Here is a 19,340-nt window from a genome sequence, read left to right as displayed (position 1 = left end):
CAATATTTAATTATTAATATATTATTAGACAAAGAAGTTAAATCAATTTAATGCTATTTCCAAATAATAATAAGAGAATTAGAAATGGCAAAAGAGATAAATAACAAGATTAGATTATTTAAATAGTTAACAAGAGAGGAAGAACAAGACTTTTTTTCTTTCAATAAGATTTTTCAAGGATTTATAATAAAGTCAAAAAAAATAATTCATTCTAAGTAATCGCAAAGTTTTGAATTGGAATAAAATAAGAAAAAAAAAAATTAATTTTTGAATAATTTCAAATATTTTAACAAATAATCAAAAACAGGTATACTGCCGGCAAACATGAAAGTGGGGTACCATAATGATTGAAAAATAAGATTTAAAGAATTCAGCAAAGAATAAATAAAGTTTTTCTTTTAAATCTAGCTGAAGAGTCTATAGTCATGGAGTTAACATTGGAGGATTACTTTTCAAGCTGTAAGAAAAAGAAGTTGCAAGATAATAAAAAAGTGGATTCAAATATTCAAATAAACAAAGATGAGAAAAATAAAGTAAATGTAAATAGTGATATTGACACTAAAGATAATGAAATAAAATTGAAAAAAACTTCAAAGAGATCTAGATTACACAAAGTAATGAGCAGTGATGAGGATGAAGAAGAAGATTTGAAAAGCCCTGTAAGTAGAAGAAAAAAGGATGTAAAAGTCAAAGCTGAAAAAGAAAGTTCACCTAAAAGAAGTAAATCGTCATCATCAAAATCAAACTTAAATACAAAAACAGATAAAATTAGCTCTAATTCTCAAAATGACGAAGAATTGATAGGTCCTTTTAACGGGATGAGTATAGTCGTTACCGGTACTTTTAATAGTAATTCTAGACAAGAAATAGAAGATTTTGTAAAGATATTAGGAGGAAAGTTGACCTCAGCTGTAAGTGGTAGAACCTCATACTTAATAGCAGGCAACTCTTTGGAAGATGGAAGATCAATTGAGGAAGGCAGCAAATATCGTAATGCCAAATCAAAAGGTGTCAAAATTCTAAGTGAGGATGAGTTTATTGAGATTTATACAAATTATAAACAAAAAGAAGCAAAATATGATAGTCAATCTCCAAACCGGAAATCTCATGGAGTGTTTGAAAGCGGAATTAAAATAAATGAAGGAAATATGAATAATAGTAATTTTGATGGAAATAGTTCTTTATGGACAGATAGACACAAACCAGAATCACTTGACCAAGTATTGGGTAATGGAGAAGTGATTAAGAAATTACAAACTTGGCTTTCTGATTGGAAATCAGTAGTAATCGAGGGTAAGAAAAAAGCCCCTCCTAAAGCCTCATTTTCACCAGGTAGTAGATTTCCTCAAGTTGAAAATATCAATGCTAGAGCGGCTTTATTAAGTGGCCCTCCTGGCATAGGAAAGTCTACAGTAGCTACTTTAATTGCGAAGAAGTGTGGATATATCCCAATAGAAATGAATGCAAGTGATGATAGAACAAAAGAAGTAATTGAAAATCTATCGGAAAGTGCTGTTGGTGGGTTTTCTCTATCAACTTTTGCTAGAAAATCTTCATCTAGTAGCCAATTTGGCGAAGAAGGTGGCCTAAATACTAATATGTTATTGATAATGGATGAGATGGATGGCTTAGGTGGAAGTGATCGAGGAGGAGCAGCAGCTCTTGGAAGGCTAATTCAGAGGACTAGGTGGCCAATAATATGTATATGTAATGATAGAATGAGTGAGAAAGTACGTAATTTGGCTCCAAAATGTTATGATTTAAGATTTAGTCGTCCATCGAAAGTTCAAATCATAAAAAGAATGCAAGAAATTGCAAATAAAGAAGGAATGAAAATTGAACCAAATGCAATTGAGCTACTTTGTGAATCAGTTGGTAATGATTTAAGACAAATACTCAACGAATTACAGCTATTATCTTTATCAAATATAAATGTTCGCTTTTCTGATGTTAAAACAGAAATCTCAGGTCACTTAAAAGATGTTCAGGTTACTTTAGATGTATTCTCAGCAACAAAAAAACTCTTAACAACTAGTGAATCGTCACATCTTTCAATAAATGATAAGCTGGAAATATTTTTTATAGACTTTGATTTAATGCCTCTTTTACTTGAAGAGAATTACATTTCAGCATTATCTGTAAAAAGTGGAGGCGGATTTGGATCAGGATCCTCTAACCAGCAAATGACTGTAACTCCTCAAATGATTGAAAGCGTTCTCGAATCTGCAAACTTATTTGTTGAAGCTGATGTATTTAATGCCAAACTCAGAACTGACAATGAATGGAGCTTACTTTCTGAAATTGCAGTGAATTGTGCAGTTGCTCCAGGACTTTGCTCTACAAATTCATTTTTAGCTAGACCTGAATTCCCAAAATGGCTTGGAAAGAACTCTACAACTAATAAAAATAAGAGACTTTTAAGTGAACTTATGGCTATTATTACTGTTGGAAGAAAAGGAAACTGTCCTTCATCAAAAGGACTAAGACTTTCTGGATATCTTGATTTAATTTATTTTAAGGCCACAACTCCTTTACTTGATAGTAAGATGGATACAAAAGATGCTATTCAAATGAGTATTTCATTCATGGATGAATATTGTCTCAATAGAAATCATCTAATTGAACATATCTCATCTTTAATGCTTAAAAACCAAGTCAGAACCTACGACAAAGTTGATAGCAAAACTAAAACTACTATGACTAGAATGATCAATTCTACTACTCATGCAGTCAAATTTTCTATTCAGTCCAAAAAAAATAACAAATCTGAAGACTTTGATGAACTCTCAAGAAAAGGAGGTGAAGATCGAGATGATGGAGGCGAGGATGAATTTGATGAAAATGACGATGATAATGACCAAGATGAAGACTCTTCTAAATCTTCAAAAAGCAAATCTAAAGCGTCCAATGACCTTGGCTCACTAATTAAAGTCAAAAAAAGCAAAGCTTTAGGTAGACAAACTAAAGAAACTAAGAAAAGAAATAAATAGCAATATTTAATTTATATGCTACTCTAGTATTCTGTAAATAATGTTTAATTAATTTTTCCTTGTTTTTTAAACATACACGTAATAATTGTCATTTATAAAAAAGCGGTATTTCCAGAAATTAGTGCATGTATTCATGCATGCAGAAATTTACAAATTCTTGGAGAGTTTATGAAAAAATATAATTAATAGAAATTTTCAAGAGAACATAAGAACTTTTATTCTGTTTTTTTAAGAAGTAAAAGTTTTCGCTCGCATATTATCTAGTTTCAATTAATATATTTTTAAGTTAAACAGAAATATTTATTAGAAAATACTTCAATTCTAGTAAAATTTGGTTGAATCAAATATATAGAAGAATAGAATGTTATCTCCTACTGAAACAGTTAAGGAGTTTTGGTTTCTGAGAACTTTAATAATTTAACTCCTTCAACTGTAATTGTTTTATCTCCAGCATTGGGAAATCCTTCTATTTAATGAAGTACGCCGATTTAAGTATGCCTGGTTAGAGGCTAACATTTAGGACTCCCAGGAGTGCCATCCAATTCTCACTCATTCTAATATATTTATGGAGTAACATCCTATTTTCATAGCAAGAAGCTTTCTAATTAAAATTTTGATAGACATTGGTAATTTCTTTTTTTTTTTTTTTAACTCATCTTTATCTAATTCTTAGTTTTACAAAAATCATCATTAAAATTTCCCGAACCACTCATAGAACTCCCAGTCTCGGTATTATCTTCAGTTGAGGATGCTAACTGAACTGCAATCTCTTGACTACCAGATGTACTTGTTGAACATGTATCTTCAGATATTGAGTTAGGCTCTAATAAAGTATCCGTTTTGGTACCTCTAATTGATGGAAGTGATCTCTTTTCTGAAGAATGAACCATATCATGTACTGAATTGTAATATTGTGACATTGAGACAAGTTCTTGATCTAATTCATTCTTAAAGTATTTAATAACATCTTCAACAAATTGTTCTTTACAATATTTAGAGCATCTATGCTTACAATTCTCATAAACAATAATCTTTGTGTTTGGTAAATATTCATTTAGAATAGTAATTGCTGAAGAAAGTGGACATAATCTATCTTCAGCTCCCCAGAAAAAAAGAGTTGGTACATCGACTTTACTAAATTCTTGATAAATTTGTTGATTATTCCATAAATTAATTCCCAAAAATAGTTGTAGAGATGTTAAAAGTATTTGTTTACAATAGTGCTTTGCTCTAAAATCAAGCTTTGGAGAAGAAAGATTCTCGGATGGAGGATCCATAAATTGATAACAACCCCAAACTGGTGAGTATATATTGGCAAAAAGTTGTAATGGATAGTTAATGATTGAATATTGTAAATAAGGCGCAACTTTCTTCTTTAATAAACCAGGAGGAGCATCTAAAACCAATTTGCCAATATGTTTTGGAAATCTCTGAGCAATTCTCATTGCTACAAATCCACCCAAAGATGTACCTATTACATGCAACTTTGGTGTGAAACTGCTTGAATGTAACTCTTCTTCAGAAATAGCAGTTATATTGTAAAGACCCAATTTCTCAAGTAATTCCATTGTTTGGTCAACATAATCATCCACAGAATATTGCCCAAAATTTTTATATTGAGACAAACCATGCCCATAAAAATCAAATCTTAAAGTTCTATAACCATTCTTAGCTAAATTCTTTGAAATACTTGAACAATCTGAAATTGTACCCATAAAACAATGAAGACATACAGAAATAGGTCCATCATCATTTTCTTTATGTAATTGATAATTAACTATTCCACGTGATAATTGGATTTTAGAACCTTCTTCAAAGTAAAAGTGGTCAGGAATGACCTTTTGCTCTTCTCCATAAACTTTGAAGATACCTACATAAGCAAAACTTAAGATTGCAAATATATATTTAAATAACCACATATTGCTATTACTAAAAGTTATTAAATTATTTTGCCCCTTTTTTTTCTATTAATTTAACTTCTAAAAATGTATTGATTTTTTTATTATATTTGACTTTACCTTTGATATTTCTTATTTACCTTAATTGTCCTCTATAATTCGATCCAGCGCCTAAATTTTGGCGCCATCTGTTTTTTCCCCGATTCTTATAGTGGGGTGAGTCTTAATTAATTATAAGACGGTAAATACTTTAAAAAAAGATAAAATAATAAGATAGAAGAGATTGTTTGACTTTAATCTTTTTTTTTTAATTTTAAATTGATTGCTTGTTATGTAATTATTTACTTTCTTGAAATCAATTCTTGGTATGAAGACTCCGGTATATCTACTTAAACTGAAATAGGCTGTAAGGTAGGAAAAAAGGAAAATAGTAGAAAAACAAGTAGTATAAGGATATTCTGTTTTATTTCTTCCTTATCAGTATGTTGAAAGCAAATCAACTTTATAGAAATATGTAACAATAGGATAACAATATGTTTTAAAGAATTCAAACATATTCTTTTTTATAATTGATCACTAATCAAGTAATTTTTTTTATTTAAAAAAATTCGTCTTCACATTTTCATATTATTAGTACCAATCGAAATTAAATGACAAATAAGTCAATTTGGCGGGCACATGCACAATTCTTTGTAAAAGAATAAAAATAAATTAACATTTAGCCATTTTTTTTTTGATGAATTACGTGGCAATAGTTAGGTGGAATTATATTCATATAGCAGTATATTCTGGATTAATTAATCACTCTAGCAATATATAGTTTAGATTTAAGACAATTGTAAAATAGAACCTGGAATTATATTAAATAAACCATTAATTTAGAACATTTGTAAAAAGGAAATGGAATCTAAATATAGATTTGAAGAGGGGAAATTCACAGAAGGCCCAAATGGAAGAATAAACTATGCATTATCGTTCCCAAATATTGAGAAGGCAGCATATAAAGGTCCTTTGGTAATATGCTTTCATGGTTTACTAAGCTCAATTTCTTCTTTCAAGCAGTTAGAGACTGAATGTTTAAAGTCGGGCTTGGCAGTACTGAGAATAGATATGCCTGGACATGGACTTTCTTCTTGGAACTATTTTGGAAAATTGACAACTGATGATTTTATTAAACAAGTAGATACAGTGTTAATAAATTTGGGTTTGGAAAAGTTATTATTATATTTAGTTGGGATTTCCATGGGAGGTTTAATGACTTTATGTTATGCAGGGGCCCATCCAGAGAAAGTACTTAAGGTAGCTTCTTTATGTCCAGCTTGTTTTTGCAGGCCACTCTCAGGAATACAAAAATTGGTTTTAAAAAATTTTCCAGGAGTTTTCAGATTTTTTGAAAATTCACTTCCATTATATTTATTAAAGAGTAGAGATAATATATTAGAAGATTACTATGATCCTGAAAAAATTGATCCCGAAATTGTAAATTTGAGGTATTTAAGGCACAGATATTATGGTAGACAATTACGATCAACTTTTGGTAGAGTGGTAACAGGTTTTGATTTTTGGGAAAATGAACAAGCTCTTAAAGTATTTATGGATAAATATATTTCATTAAGAGGAATTACTGGAGTATGCTTTTTTTTGGGTCTGTATGATGATATGGTTCCTGCTGATTTATTAATTCCAAAGCTTAAAAAGATGATGCCAAAAACAAGGGCGATCATCTATCAGAACTGTAAACATCAGCTTTTAGAGGAGGGTCGTAATATTGTTGGTGATATAGTTAAATATTTCCATTCTAACTCTGAATCCGAATACTCTAAAATAGGTTTAGCCGTAGAATCTATTATAATTCAGGATGAGATTCAACAAAAATAGAGAGGATTAAGTTATTAATAGAAAAAAAGTTCATTAAAGATAATAAGATTATAGGATTCTTCATTCCAAGACCTTTTTTTTTTATTTATAGCTCGCAGTATAACATATTAGGAAAGCAAATTTTTAGTATACCCTAAATGATATTAATTTTCCCTTTCATCACTTCATATAGTAGCTTTGGCTGCATGAGATCAATCATCATAAAAAGTACCTTCGGGAGGTTGAGCTAATCTTCGATTAGAATTGGAGGCCATTTCATGTCTTAACGCTATTAAAACATTCTCAATATAAAAATTCCTTTGCCACTGCTTTAGTACAGCAAAACTTGGGCTAACAAATCCATGCCCATCCACACATCCAAGAGAAATCTTTGTGTTGAATTTGACAATAGGAGCTTCATCAGGATAATTTGGACCACAAGAAACAGTTAGTGAGTATATTCTATTTTCAAAAGTAGTCTAATTAAATAATAGTCAAGAAATTAAGTAAATAAATAACAATTTATATAAACTTACATTTGGAGGACCAAAAATAGTACACGCCCAGGTACTTAATGTAATATCATCATGTTGGTCCAGACCCCATGATACTCCATCAGTAGCTTGTCCTTTCTGACCTCTCTCTAATTCATCAAGTAATCTAAAACTTCTTGGAACAATAACTTCATCCATTGTGTAACAACAAAAATGTAATAAATCAATTCACTTATTTCTATACTATAATAACCTATTTCCAATGTAACTCTTGCCTTATTGTAAGATTGCAAAAAAACAAAAAATTTTGTTAATTATATCACACACACACAGAAAAGCTAATTATAAACTTCAGTGCCTTATCTTTTTTTGCTTAAATTCTTAACAATAACTTTCTCCTTCTTTAACTCCTCCTACTATAACAATTTATCTTTTACCAATATTTTCCTCCTCGTTTAATATCAACTAAATAATTTTAAATACTCACAACCCGCTTAAAAATCAGCGCCACGTTCCGGCGCCAAATATTTTTGTAATAATTGCCAGGGTAAAAAATAAATACAGGTAAAAAAGGGAAGGATAATAAGAGGTCTAATATTATTAAAAAAAACCAGGATATTATCAGTTTAGATATTCATTTGGAGGCAATAATATTAGAGTTTGAGGTTGTTAAGCACGCACACATTGAAAATTTTAATAATACATAAATTTTTGAGTAAGTAGATTGCAGGGTAAAAATAAGAAAATAAATTAAAAAACTGTGGGGCGGGTGAATAGCTTGGCTTAGGCTTTGAGAGGCAAAGCGTTTTTTCCCATAAAAATAAAAATAATAAAAAAACAAAGTAACAAGGAAATGGTTTGAGAGAGGGAATTGGAATATAAGATAATTAGAAGAGTTAGGAAGAGAGAATTCAAAGTAATATGACGTCAAACAAAGAAAATTTGTCCAAAAATGAGGATTCTGGTAAGAAGGAGGGATTAAAAGAGGTAGAATCAATTCCAAATGTAGATATGATGGATTTAACAGAGGAAGATAAAGTTTTGAAAGAGGAAATAGATGAATTAGTTGAGAAAGTTGTATCAGAAAAGTCCGAGTTTGAGGTTTCTAAGTCCAGCTTAGAATCCCTTTCGAGCTTAATAAAGACATCTACTAGTGGAATGATATCTGTTCCAAAGGCTTTAAAGTTCTTAGGTATACATTATGAAACTCTGAAAGAATTTTGTGATTCCCAGGTTTCCAATAAAGGTCAACTTTCTGAACTTACTTGTGAGATTATTTCGGTTTTATCAACTACTTTGGGGGATATGAAAGAGAAAAGGGCTTTAAAGTATAGATTACTTTCTGGAAACAAGAAAGGAATATTAGACTGGGGTCAAGAGTATGTCAGAAATATTGTAGGAGAAATTACATTAGAATATTCAGAAAGACAAACAAACCAAGACTTATCAGGAGTCTCAGATCAAGAAGCAGATGTTTCTGATCTACTTGAACTGGTTAAGATTATGGTACCTTATCAGATTGAGAAGCACTGTGAACTGGAAGCTATTGATCTGCTCTGTGAAGTCGAGCAAATGGAGACATTATTGGAATATCTAGCTAAAATCGATATTGAACAAATGGAAAGGATCGTATTATACTTACAACAACTTTCTCAATATGCTATATCAGCAGAAGAACATGATTTATATCTGAAACTTTGCTTTGAACTACTTTTAAGCTTTGAAAAGCACTCTTGGGCTGTTTCTATAGCTCTTAAATTGGATGGTCAAAATTGTAAAGAGAAAGTATTTTCTGTAATAGATGATATAATGTCATATGAATCAAAGAAGGACAAAGTTAAGAATGAGGCCAATGATTCTAATATCTCAAGCTCATCAAACACTTTCAGAGTCTCAGGATTGAGTATTTTGAAGCAAATCTTCTTCCAACTTGCTAAATTCTCAAGTAATATAGACTTAGAGGAGCTTAAAGCTCATTTAGTTAGCAGGGATTTCTGTAAGATCTATGGAGAATCTGAGTTATCCATAATTGAAGGTATCTTTTCCAATGAATATCTCAGCAAATTTTATTTATTCTTAGCAAAAGAATTGGAGGTTCTTGAGCCAAAAACTCCTGAGGAAATTTACAAGACCCACCTGGAAAATAATGGTAGGTATTCTAGTCGATCAATGATGGTTTTGGATACAGCAAAACAGAATTTAGCATCCACATATGTGAATGCCTTAGTAAATGTTGGATTTTGTAAGGATAAACTAATTGGAGAGGATGATTCATCCTGGCTCTATAAGAATAAGGATTCTGGAAAGATGGCAGTAAGTGCCTCCTTGGGAGTGATTAATTTTTGGAATATTGATGAAGGTTTGGCTAACATTGACAAGTTTCAATGGAGTGATGATCCATTTATTAAAGCTGGTGCTCTAATAGCTTTTGGATTAATTTCTATCAGAATCAAGAACGACTGTGATCCTTCTTTTGCTCTTTTATCTGAATATATCAATTCTGGAGATGAACCAATCCAAGAGATAGCTACTAGCGGTAGTAAAGATGGAGGGGATGATGTAAAGATGGAAATAGTTGGTGAATCAACAAATGGCTCAAATGATAATAAGATTTCAATAATCAAAACGGCTGTTCCAAACTATACTATTAGAATGGGTGCTATTTTAGGCCTTGGTTATTCATATATTGGCACCTGCCGAGAAGATATCTTGGAATTACTAATTCCAATCCTGATGGATCCTTTCTCAAGCTTAGAATGTTCAGCTATTTCTGCTTTATCATTAGGACTAATATTCTCAGGATCAGGAAATCAGAGTATTATTGAAGCTGTTTTGGACCTTCTTCTGACAATTGGGCTCACTAGTGCAAGTATGGAAGATGGAGACTCATCTAATAGTGGCGAAGATAAAAAGAAATCTACGGGAGATTCACAACTTGAAAGTAATTCCTTCTTAGATGATCCTTTAAGTATCCTTTATGGATTATGTCTAGGATTACTCTTTTTGGGAAAACGAGAGGCTTGTGAAACAACTTTGGAAGCTCTTTCTGCGATAACTCATCCGATAGGAGCTCACTGCAGACAAACTGTGGTTGGGTGTGCATACACAGGATCAGGAGATGTACTTAAGATCCAAGAAATGCAGAGAGTTCTTGTTGAGGAAACCCTTGCTAAAGGAGGAAAGAAGCTACCTGAGGATGAAGATCAAATGGATGATGATGAATCAGATATTTCAGTATTAGTATGCGTATTAAATATGGCATTAATAAGTCTTGGAGAAGAAATTGGAACTGAAATGGCATTTAGAGCACTTGACAATGTCCTTCAATACTCATCAATTTTTATTAGAAGAGCTGTTCCAATAAGTTTGGCTGCCCTTTCAATTGGAAATCCTAAACCAGTGTTGATAGACACAATTTCCAAACTAACCCACGATTCCGATCCAGATGTTGCTCTTAATGCAATTTTTGCTCTTGGATTAATTTCAGCAGGGACAAATAACTCTAGAACTGCCAACTTACTGAGACAGTTGGCCTCGTATTATGGAAAAGATAAGCATGCTCTTTATGCAGTCAGAATTGCTCAAGGTTTTCTATATATGGGTAAAGGTCTCGTAACAGTGAATCCTTGCCACGCAAACAAACTTCTTTTAAATCCAATAAGTCTGGTTTCCATCATCACAACTCTCCATCTTGCTCTAAGATCCAGAACCATTCTTTTTGGTAATTATCATTATCTCTTACTCTCAATTGTTCCTGCTATTACTCCCAGACATGTTGTCACAGTCGACACGTCATTGGTGCCAATCCAAACTCTGGTACGTGTGGGGCAGATGGTAGACACTGTAGGGCAAGCAGGGAATCCAAGAAAGATTACAGGATTCCAGACACACAACACTCCAGTTCTTCTTGGGTTTAATGAGAGAGCAGAGTTAGCAACTGATGAATTTGTTCCAGCTTGTAGTGCTATTGAGGATATTGTAATTCTGGAGCGAAATCCAGAGGCTGACAATAGCGGGGCAAACGCTAGTGATAAGTAAAAGTAGATATTATGCGTTGTATGCCTCTATTCAATTCATACAAAAGAAGAGTTTGGAGAATATTAGAGCAAAGGTAGGCGTTTTAAGATTAGTAACTAAAAAACAAATATTAGCGATACTAGAAAATTTAAAAATAAATTGACATTTTACTACAACCCGCCTTTTGTGTGCATTAATTTTTCATTCTTTCTTTAACATCAGTTTCCAAAATGATATTACAACCATAAAATAAATGAACAAAATTTATTATATTTTTGATCAAGGCAAGTGGCAGAATTATGTAGAGAGAATATGATGTTACTAGAATGAATTTTTTATCAATTTGATTTAATTGTTTTAGGTTTGCAGCTTTATCGTAAATACATCCCTGGCCATATAAAATTAACCATAAAGCTTCATTACATGCATGTAATGTAAACAATAATGGTTTTTTTGAATAATATAATTTTAAAATCGGCCACATTTCTTCTTTAATACTTTTATGTGAACTTCCTCCTGATGAAATACTTGAAATCATGTATAGCCAATGACCAGAAATATCTCCTATCAAAAATATTATCATCAAAAATGTGTAGCTCTTATTTAATGTGATTGCTAATATTATTATTATTACTGTGCTGCATCTATCTGTAATCATATCTAATATGGCTCCAAATTTTGTTTCTTGAGATAATAATCTCGCAAAATATCCATCAAATGCATCTAAAATCTGACTTATTCCATAGAAAATTATTGAGATATAGTAATACTCGGTACTAATAATTAGTGGTGTCAATCCCAATAATATTCTTAAATACCCTTTATTATAAAGTTTACAATTTAAGTCAAGGCTATTAATATTTTCTCATATTTATAAATGATTTACAATAAAACTTACCTATCAAATTCGGTATATAAAGTAATATACTCTTTTTTGTTATCTTCATTTTTTCTTAATTTCTTTTTTTTTCAATTAAAATACTTCTAATACAATTAACAAAATTAGTTAGTGGCGCCACTGCATATTTCAACATGACACAAACAAACTAACAAATTTAATTCAGATTATGTACAATTTGAAACAACATAATCCTATGACGATATTTTACTAACTCTAGAAAATTGACTAAAATTTTAGAGTTATAACTGAATCACAAGATTACCTTTCAATTCCAATGAAAAACGATATTTCACAAAATCAAGTGAAATTGCACAGGTTTCTATTTCACTCATTCATACCAAACTAAATTTTCTCAAAAAAACATCCGCAATAAATCCTAACAAATATACATATTGCTAATCTCTAAGTTTAACTCCTTAAATTCCTTTCACTCTAATTTCTCTATTCTCCCCCCTCCTAATCCTCCTTCAACACACTCGCCACCATCCTGTACCCAAAACCCACTCAAACTCATCCATATCTCATAACTCTCACGCCATCTGCCCACCTAATTCACAATCTAAAACTTTACTCGAGAAGAACAACTCTACTTTCCTCCCCCACAATATATTAATCATCATTTCATCAAGAAACTTGAGGAAAAAAATGATTATAATTGCCTCTTATTATCTTAAATTGAAAATGATATATTCGAGTGCATTCATAAACATTTGTTCATTATTTTAATAAATACAAATAATCATTGAACATCGGTAATACATATCGAAATGTTAGAAAAACCAGCATTCCAATATTTATTAATAGCAATCCAATATAAACCCCAATGACAAATGATTTTTTTTTCTTTTTTTTCAACAAATTTAAATACTAAGCAAGCTAAAAAATAAATATTGAATGTAATGATCAATAATTCCCTCTCCTTCGATTGTTAGCCTAAATTTTTTCTTTCACAAGAGCTTTAACTCTTACTTGTGAAGAATTACCTTGTCCATTAATATGTATCATCTAAAAAAAAAAAAAAAGTCCCCAGGATCCCCCAAAATCATATTTCAAATACATCTTTTTTTAAATACCCCAATTACCCATAATCCAACCAAACATTGACTTTCTTGCTTGGAATTGTTAGACCTTCTTGGCTATATTAAAGTTCTGGAAGCATTATGAGCGCCAGAGTTGCCGCCTTATTTCTTCTGTATTTGTTGTTAAGGCCCGAACTTAGTTATTATTGAGAGTAATAATATTAAAGAAAACAAAATCATCATTTCTTTAAATCATTTTTTTTTAAATTATTTCTTTACCTAATCTCAAATTATTAATAAATCCATTTCTTTCATTTTTTTTTTTTTAAAAAAAACCCTCATTTAAATAATTAGTAATCAAAAACTCAAACCCACAAGACCATTTCAATTTTTATCAAATTAATTAATGAAACATATTAGCTTTGTAATATTCTCACCATCTCTCCATGATTTGTATTCAATATTATTTTTTATATTAAAACCGTTCACACTTCCCCCCTTTTTCAAGTTATCTTTCTTTCCAAAGTATCCCACTATTCAAAATGTTACAAGAAAAAAAAAAAGAAAACACTATTGAATCAAAAAGAAGATATTGCCTTGCAAAAAAAACATTGAAATAGGAAAAAAAAGGCAAGCCCAAAATAAAGTATTGCATACAAGCGTATTTGTATTCATTTTGTAATATGGTTACAACATCGTAATTATTATATATAAATATTTATAACATATAAGCACATATACATATATATACAAATATATATAATATCATTCACTAATTTACGCCCTTATACAAAATTATCACATGCATACAAACCTATCTTAGGTTGCGCTCACATTTATTCATCCATTCTCTTGCACACTGATTTTACGCAAAATTCTTTCAAAATCTGCCTGAACTTTGTCTTGTTCGTTTGAGACACTGAAACGCTCACAATCTGTTGAATAAAATCTTTTATTACATCTGATGTAAATGAAGACTTTAATATATATGGAAGTTTATAATTCACATTCCCGCCAAATGACATATCCTCGTGCATGTGGGAAAACTCTTCATTATTCACAATATACTTACCAAAATTACCACTATTGAAATCAAAAATATTCATATTACCATTTCCATTATTCCCATTATGAGAAAAACCCATATCCATCATGTTCGAATTTAAAAAGAAATTCTCCTCTAATAGTCTATAGACGAACTGTCGAACTGTACAAGCAATCAAAGAACTCTTTGATTTCTGGTGATAATTACTTCCATGATTTTTTGTTAAATTCTTCTCAAAATCCCTTCTTAAGAAATAATCGTTCATTTTTATACCATTTGTTAATGGGAAATGTAACATCGGATAATGAGTTGAAATATTTGCTGAATGAATTAACATTCTTATTGGAAGTCTACAGAATGAAGCTTCTAAAAGATTCCTGAAACGTTTCTTGTTAAGTAATTGTCTAATTAAAATCAAAATATCGGAAAGTATTGAAAAGGATTCAGAATCACAATATGATTCCAAAATTGCCAATAAAATGGTTGTTGTCAACTCTACACCCCAAACTGAGCTTGTAAATAATCTCTCAATTTGTTGTTTATTAATCCTACTTGTAAATTCTGTTCCTAGTAAATATTTTATTGTAATTACTACCCACCTTTGATTTGAAAGTAGTTTTTGTGGTATAAACCTTTCATTAATCTCATTTTGTTTCAACTCATCTTTAATCTGATCGGGTTCCATATCATAAATACTTTCCCCTGAAAAGCTCATACTATTGTTATTCACATTGTTCATATTCATATTATTATTATTACTATTATTACCATTATTACCGCATAACATAGAATATGATCCTGTTCCATTCATGCTTATACCTCCTCCATTTATTCCAATATTTTGTATTGTTTCGGATCCTGGAGTAGTAATTATCATTCCTCTATCTACTACTGGTCCTCCTTGATTAAATATCCTTCTACTGCTGTTGTTATTTTCATTGAATATTGATTTAATTGATGATAATGCCCCATTTGAACCCTCATTGTAAGTATTATAATCATTTAAATTCATCTCTATAGGATTATTATTATTATTATTATAGTAATTCATAATCCTCTCCTTTTCTACTCTTCTCTTTATATTACAATTTTGTGCTCCTATACATATTAATAATGTAACTATACATCTTGATATTACATATTCTATAAATACTTCCAAATTCGCTCGTATCGGAGTACCAACGATCTTAATGAAGCTTGTATTCACGTTATAAGCTCCATTACATCCACCTAAAATTCCCATCCCAGTATTACCTCCCCCTTGTCCAGGATAACAGTTATCATTAGTTACTGATAAATTTGTCAAATTCTGTAACAATAATAGTAAAGTTAAACAAACGCCATCATGGTACTCCAAGCAAGAACAATGATCATCAATTCTGCTATTATTCATTCGGAGATTACCATCTAAATTACTCATCTGATTCACATACATACAAAAGGTGTCTAGTTTATTTACATCTTGTAACCCAGAATCTTTCTTAAAATATCTAAAATAACCCGTTGAATCTTGTAGTTTATAATCATCTCTATTTATGCTAGTTAAAGTAGAAACACTAACAGAGTAATAACTCAAAAACTGGATGATTGGATGCACATTAAATGTTTTAAAGGAGTTAATAAATGACAATATTGGGTCCAAAAATTTCTGCTTCCCTTTTAGTGTAAAATATGGTACCCTTAACATCATTACTGACAATGGTAAAAAAATATTTGGAACATAATTGCAAATACATACTTTTGAAAAAGCATTATTATTATTATCATCATTATGATTGTCACCATTATGACAATTCCCCCCATCACCCCTGTAAAACATTAAGTCCCCTTTTAACATATTAAACACGTCCTTAAGATATTTCTGGTTATTTCCACCATTACTAACAAAACCCAAAGTGGATGATGATGATGGTGACCATCCACTTAGACCGACCTCTATTCCCGTTCCCACTCCTACTCCCGCTCCTGTCCCTCCAGTTATCACACTTCCACCAACACTAAAGTTTCCCAAACCCCGAAAGTTAGATTGTAGCAGTTTCGTAATCGAAATTGCATCAACATTTAACCCCCTATTAAATAGTAATAATTTGTAGATCAAAGTTATTATAGGATGTAACCCTTTCTTTATTATCCCATTGGAACCAAAACCCTCATTTTCCCCATTAAAACAACAATTACATTTACTCCCCAAATCTCTACCTCTCTGGATATTAGGAATCATAACGCCATTATTAGCAGTAATTCCTGCTATTATTCCTCCTATCCCAATTCCGCTATTATTGTTATTATTAATAGTATTGTTATTAATATTATTATTGTTATTTTTAATGTTAATATTATTATTATTACTGTTATTATGACTATTACCACTGTTACTAATATTATTATTATTATTAATAATATTTATGCTGGTACTACCACCACTACTGCTGCTAATACTCATATTCAAGTTGCTGTTATTACTATTACCACTACTATTAGTAATAATATGACCACCCATTACACCAACGCAACCACGTAGATTGCCAAAAGGAGTGTCCATTGAAAGAAATTGGAACTCATCATAACCAATATATCTATACAACCCAAGAAGAAGATCTGAGCCTCCCCCCTCACCATTTATATTATTCATACTCAAAAATGGTAATTGGAGTATGCAAGATATTATACAAGTATATGGATGATAAAGTACTTGTAACCAACTTGGTGAAATAGCACATGATAAACGTAAAATAATTCTTATCCTTGAATAAAATTCCTTTGAAAATAACCCCAAAATGTAATTAGAAGCACCCTTTAAAATCTTAGCAGCAATAGAAGATTTTAAATTACTCTCCGACTCGAATAATCTCTTGCTATATTCCAAAATATTCAAATGAGAAAATTTCTCTGCTCCTATTGTAAGTATTACATAACTATACGGCCTATACTTACATGGAAATATTGAAGAAAAGAATGCTTCAAGTCCACAAAATAACATGTAAGTCACTAATAATAAATTATAAATTTGACAAATTTCATCATCAGTTACTGGTATCTTATTTTTGTTATGATTACAGTTACCATTATTACCATCCATATTCTTGAAAGAATCTTGATCCATAATCTTGACATTATAGATCTCAATTAATCTATCTAATAGATACAAGTATTTCTCCAAGACCATTCCAGTATACTTCTTCCATTTTTGAAGTTTTTTAAATAGATGAAGATGTTCTTTGTTATTACCAACATTTGAAGCTGAAACTGATGAAGAAGTTGTTGCTGAAATGGATTTTGGTGAATTAGTACAAGAATAGAATGATAGATGATCTTTATCAACGTCAGAAATGATATGTGAAATACAAATTCCAAGTGAAGTTAATAGAATTAGATAGCTTTCAAAAGTCATTGAGGGAATTTCAACTTGTTGTTTAGAATCAGAGAATAGTCTAGAGAATGAATCCATGCATTTGACAACCATATAATCCAAGATTTCATTTTCAAAACATGTCTTGTTTTGAGAAAGCTTTAACAAGGCTAAGGCTCCAACATGATCTTGTTCTAAAGCCAATGGGAAGAAATGATCTTCTTGAATAAGTTGTAGTGATCTAAAAATATATTTAAGACCTTTTAAAGTAACTAAAATGGATTTATCATTAAACCAAACTGAGCTAACTCCAAGTAGAGTAATTAAAGTACATAATAATTGTCTGAATAATCTCTCATAAACTCTAACTCCATCATCAATCATAATTCTTTGGTCTGCTAATCTCTGATGACAATTTCTAAGGTAAATATCCATAAGACCTTCAAATTCGCCAGTTACTTTGAAGATTTTAAGCATAACAGCATCAAAAAGAATTCGAGTTTGTTCAAAATAGTCATTTTCATTTCCAAGAACTAATTCACGATTATTAAGTTCTCTATTAATTACATCTTCATCATCAATTTTTAAGGAAGCATTGACCATTTCTAATAAACTCCTAATTTCATCTTCATTGTTATACATTCTCCTATTAAGATCATCACTACCCATCTTTTCAGTTATTCTGGTTGCATTAGGTCTTAAAGGGAAAGATGTTAATCCCTTCTTAATAATTGCACTAAATGCATGTAAAATGGATTCTAAACGTACAATAAAGCTTTTAATCTGTATATTATTAGTATTTAGTATAGATCTTTTAATTTTGATTTGTCCAGTTCCAATATAACTAACAAGATTAAATCCATTTAAATGAAGATATATATCTTTAAGGAACATTTGGAAAGAATAGAAAGGCAATATATATTTAATAATACCACTTGAATTTGTTGAAAGATGATAATTTATATTGTTAATATTATTATTATCATTATCATCAAAGCCAGGATTTGCAATATTGGGAGATTCTGGGAAGAATATTGCATTTCTAACAGCATCTCTGACAGATTCTCTAATTTTCAAATGATTCGACTTCTTATGTGAGAATTTTGGAAAATATGAATCTGAATGATCTTCAAAGTTATAAAGCTCATCAGGAAATTCTCCTAATTGGACGATTGACCAAACAAAGTACCTTTGTATTCCAACACGACCAATTTCATCAATATCTGCAAATTTATCAGAAACGTTTTCTCTTTGGTTTCTAATTTTTTGAAAGCATTCTTCTAAAGGCTTAAATATAGTATGATTGGTGATCATTAAAAGATCTTCAAGATATGAACTACATGAAGATGAAATTCTTAATGAATTACATAAACTTCCCCAAGCAGAAATCGAGAGTAATATAAACTCAGATGATCCTCTTAAAGTGATTAAGGATAAACAACACATCAAATAATGTACTTCTCGACGATATTTTTGGAAAATATGGATACTTTCACTGCCTAGTTGAATGTTAAAATATGGCACGTCCATAAGATGCTGCTGATGTTGGTGCTGATAATGATGAATATGTTGGTGTTTGAAGTCAGTAAACTGAATAGAATTAGGAATCATTGAAGTATTGTTATGAACATTATTGTGAGATAATTTGCTAAATGGTAATCTTGTATTATCATTAACATTAAGAGTTTCAGGTAGAAAAAGTAATCCAGAACCCAAATCTGGATCATTTCTATAATCAATTCCTAAAGTTTGACCAAAATCATCGATAAT

General features: G+C 30.7%; 6 protein-coding genes across 6 annotated transcripts; 3 read left to right on the top strand and 3 right to left on the bottom strand.

The window, feature by feature from the left end:
* Positions 1 to 425: 425 nt before the first annotated feature.
* Chro.80076 (replication factor C subunit 1) lies at positions 426 to 2,990 on the top strand. The annotated part of the gene is made up of 1 exon (XM_662065.1): positions 426 to 2,990. The coding sequence occupies one exon, from the start codon at positions 426 to 428 to the stop codon at positions 2,988 to 2,990; it is 2,565 nt and encodes an 854-aa protein (XP_667157.1).
* A 662-nt stretch (positions 2,991 to 3,652) lies between these two features.
* On the bottom strand, positions 3,653 to 4,909 carry Chro.80075 (hydrolase, alpha/beta fold family). Its single annotated transcript, XM_662064.1, has 1 exon — positions 3,653 to 4,909. One exon carries the CDS (start codon positions 4,907 to 4,909, stop codon positions 3,653 to 3,655), a length of 1,257 nt encoding a protein of 418 aa, XP_667156.1.
* An 879-nt stretch (positions 4,910 to 5,788) lies between these two features.
* Positions 5,789 to 6,766, top strand: Chro.80074 (aminopeptidase). The annotated part of the gene is made up of 1 exon (XM_662063.1): positions 5,789 to 6,766. The coding sequence occupies one exon, from the start codon at positions 5,789 to 5,791 to the stop codon at positions 6,764 to 6,766; it is 978 nt and encodes a 325-aa protein (XP_667155.1).
* Positions 6,767 to 8,160: 1,394 nt separating this feature from the next.
* On the top strand, positions 8,161 to 11,277 carry Chro.80073 (26S proteasome regulatory subunit S2 (RPN1)). Its single annotated transcript, XM_662062.1, has 1 exon — positions 8,161 to 11,277. One exon carries the CDS (start codon positions 8,161 to 8,163, stop codon positions 11,275 to 11,277), a length of 3,117 nt encoding a protein of 1,038 aa, XP_667154.1.
* Positions 11,278 to 11,449: 172 nt separating this feature from the next.
* On the bottom strand, positions 11,450 to 11,914 carry Chro.80072. The annotated part of the gene is made up of 1 exon (XM_662061.1): positions 11,450 to 11,914. The coding sequence occupies one exon, from the start codon at positions 11,912 to 11,914 to the stop codon at positions 11,450 to 11,452; it is 465 nt and encodes a 154-aa protein (XP_667153.1).
* A 2,098-nt stretch (positions 11,915 to 14,012) lies between these two features.
* Chro.80070 (hypothetical protein) lies at positions 14,013 to 19,181 on the bottom strand. The annotated part of the gene is made up of 1 exon (XM_662060.1): positions 14,013 to 19,181. One exon carries the CDS (start codon positions 19,179 to 19,181, stop codon positions 14,013 to 14,015), a length of 5,169 nt encoding a protein of 1,722 aa, XP_667152.1.
* Positions 19,182 to 19,340: the final 159 nt, after the last annotated feature.

Source organism: Cryptosporidium hominis (genome assembly GCF_000006425.1).
Source record: "Cryptosporidium hominis TU502 chromosome 8 CHRO018022, whole genome shotgun sequence".
Classification (NCBI taxonomy): Eukaryota; Apicomplexa; class Conoidasida; order Eucoccidiorida; family Cryptosporidiidae; genus Cryptosporidium; species Cryptosporidium hominis.
The sequence above is the reverse complement of the archived record's forward strand: the minus strand, read 5'-3'. Positions and strand labels throughout refer to the sequence as shown.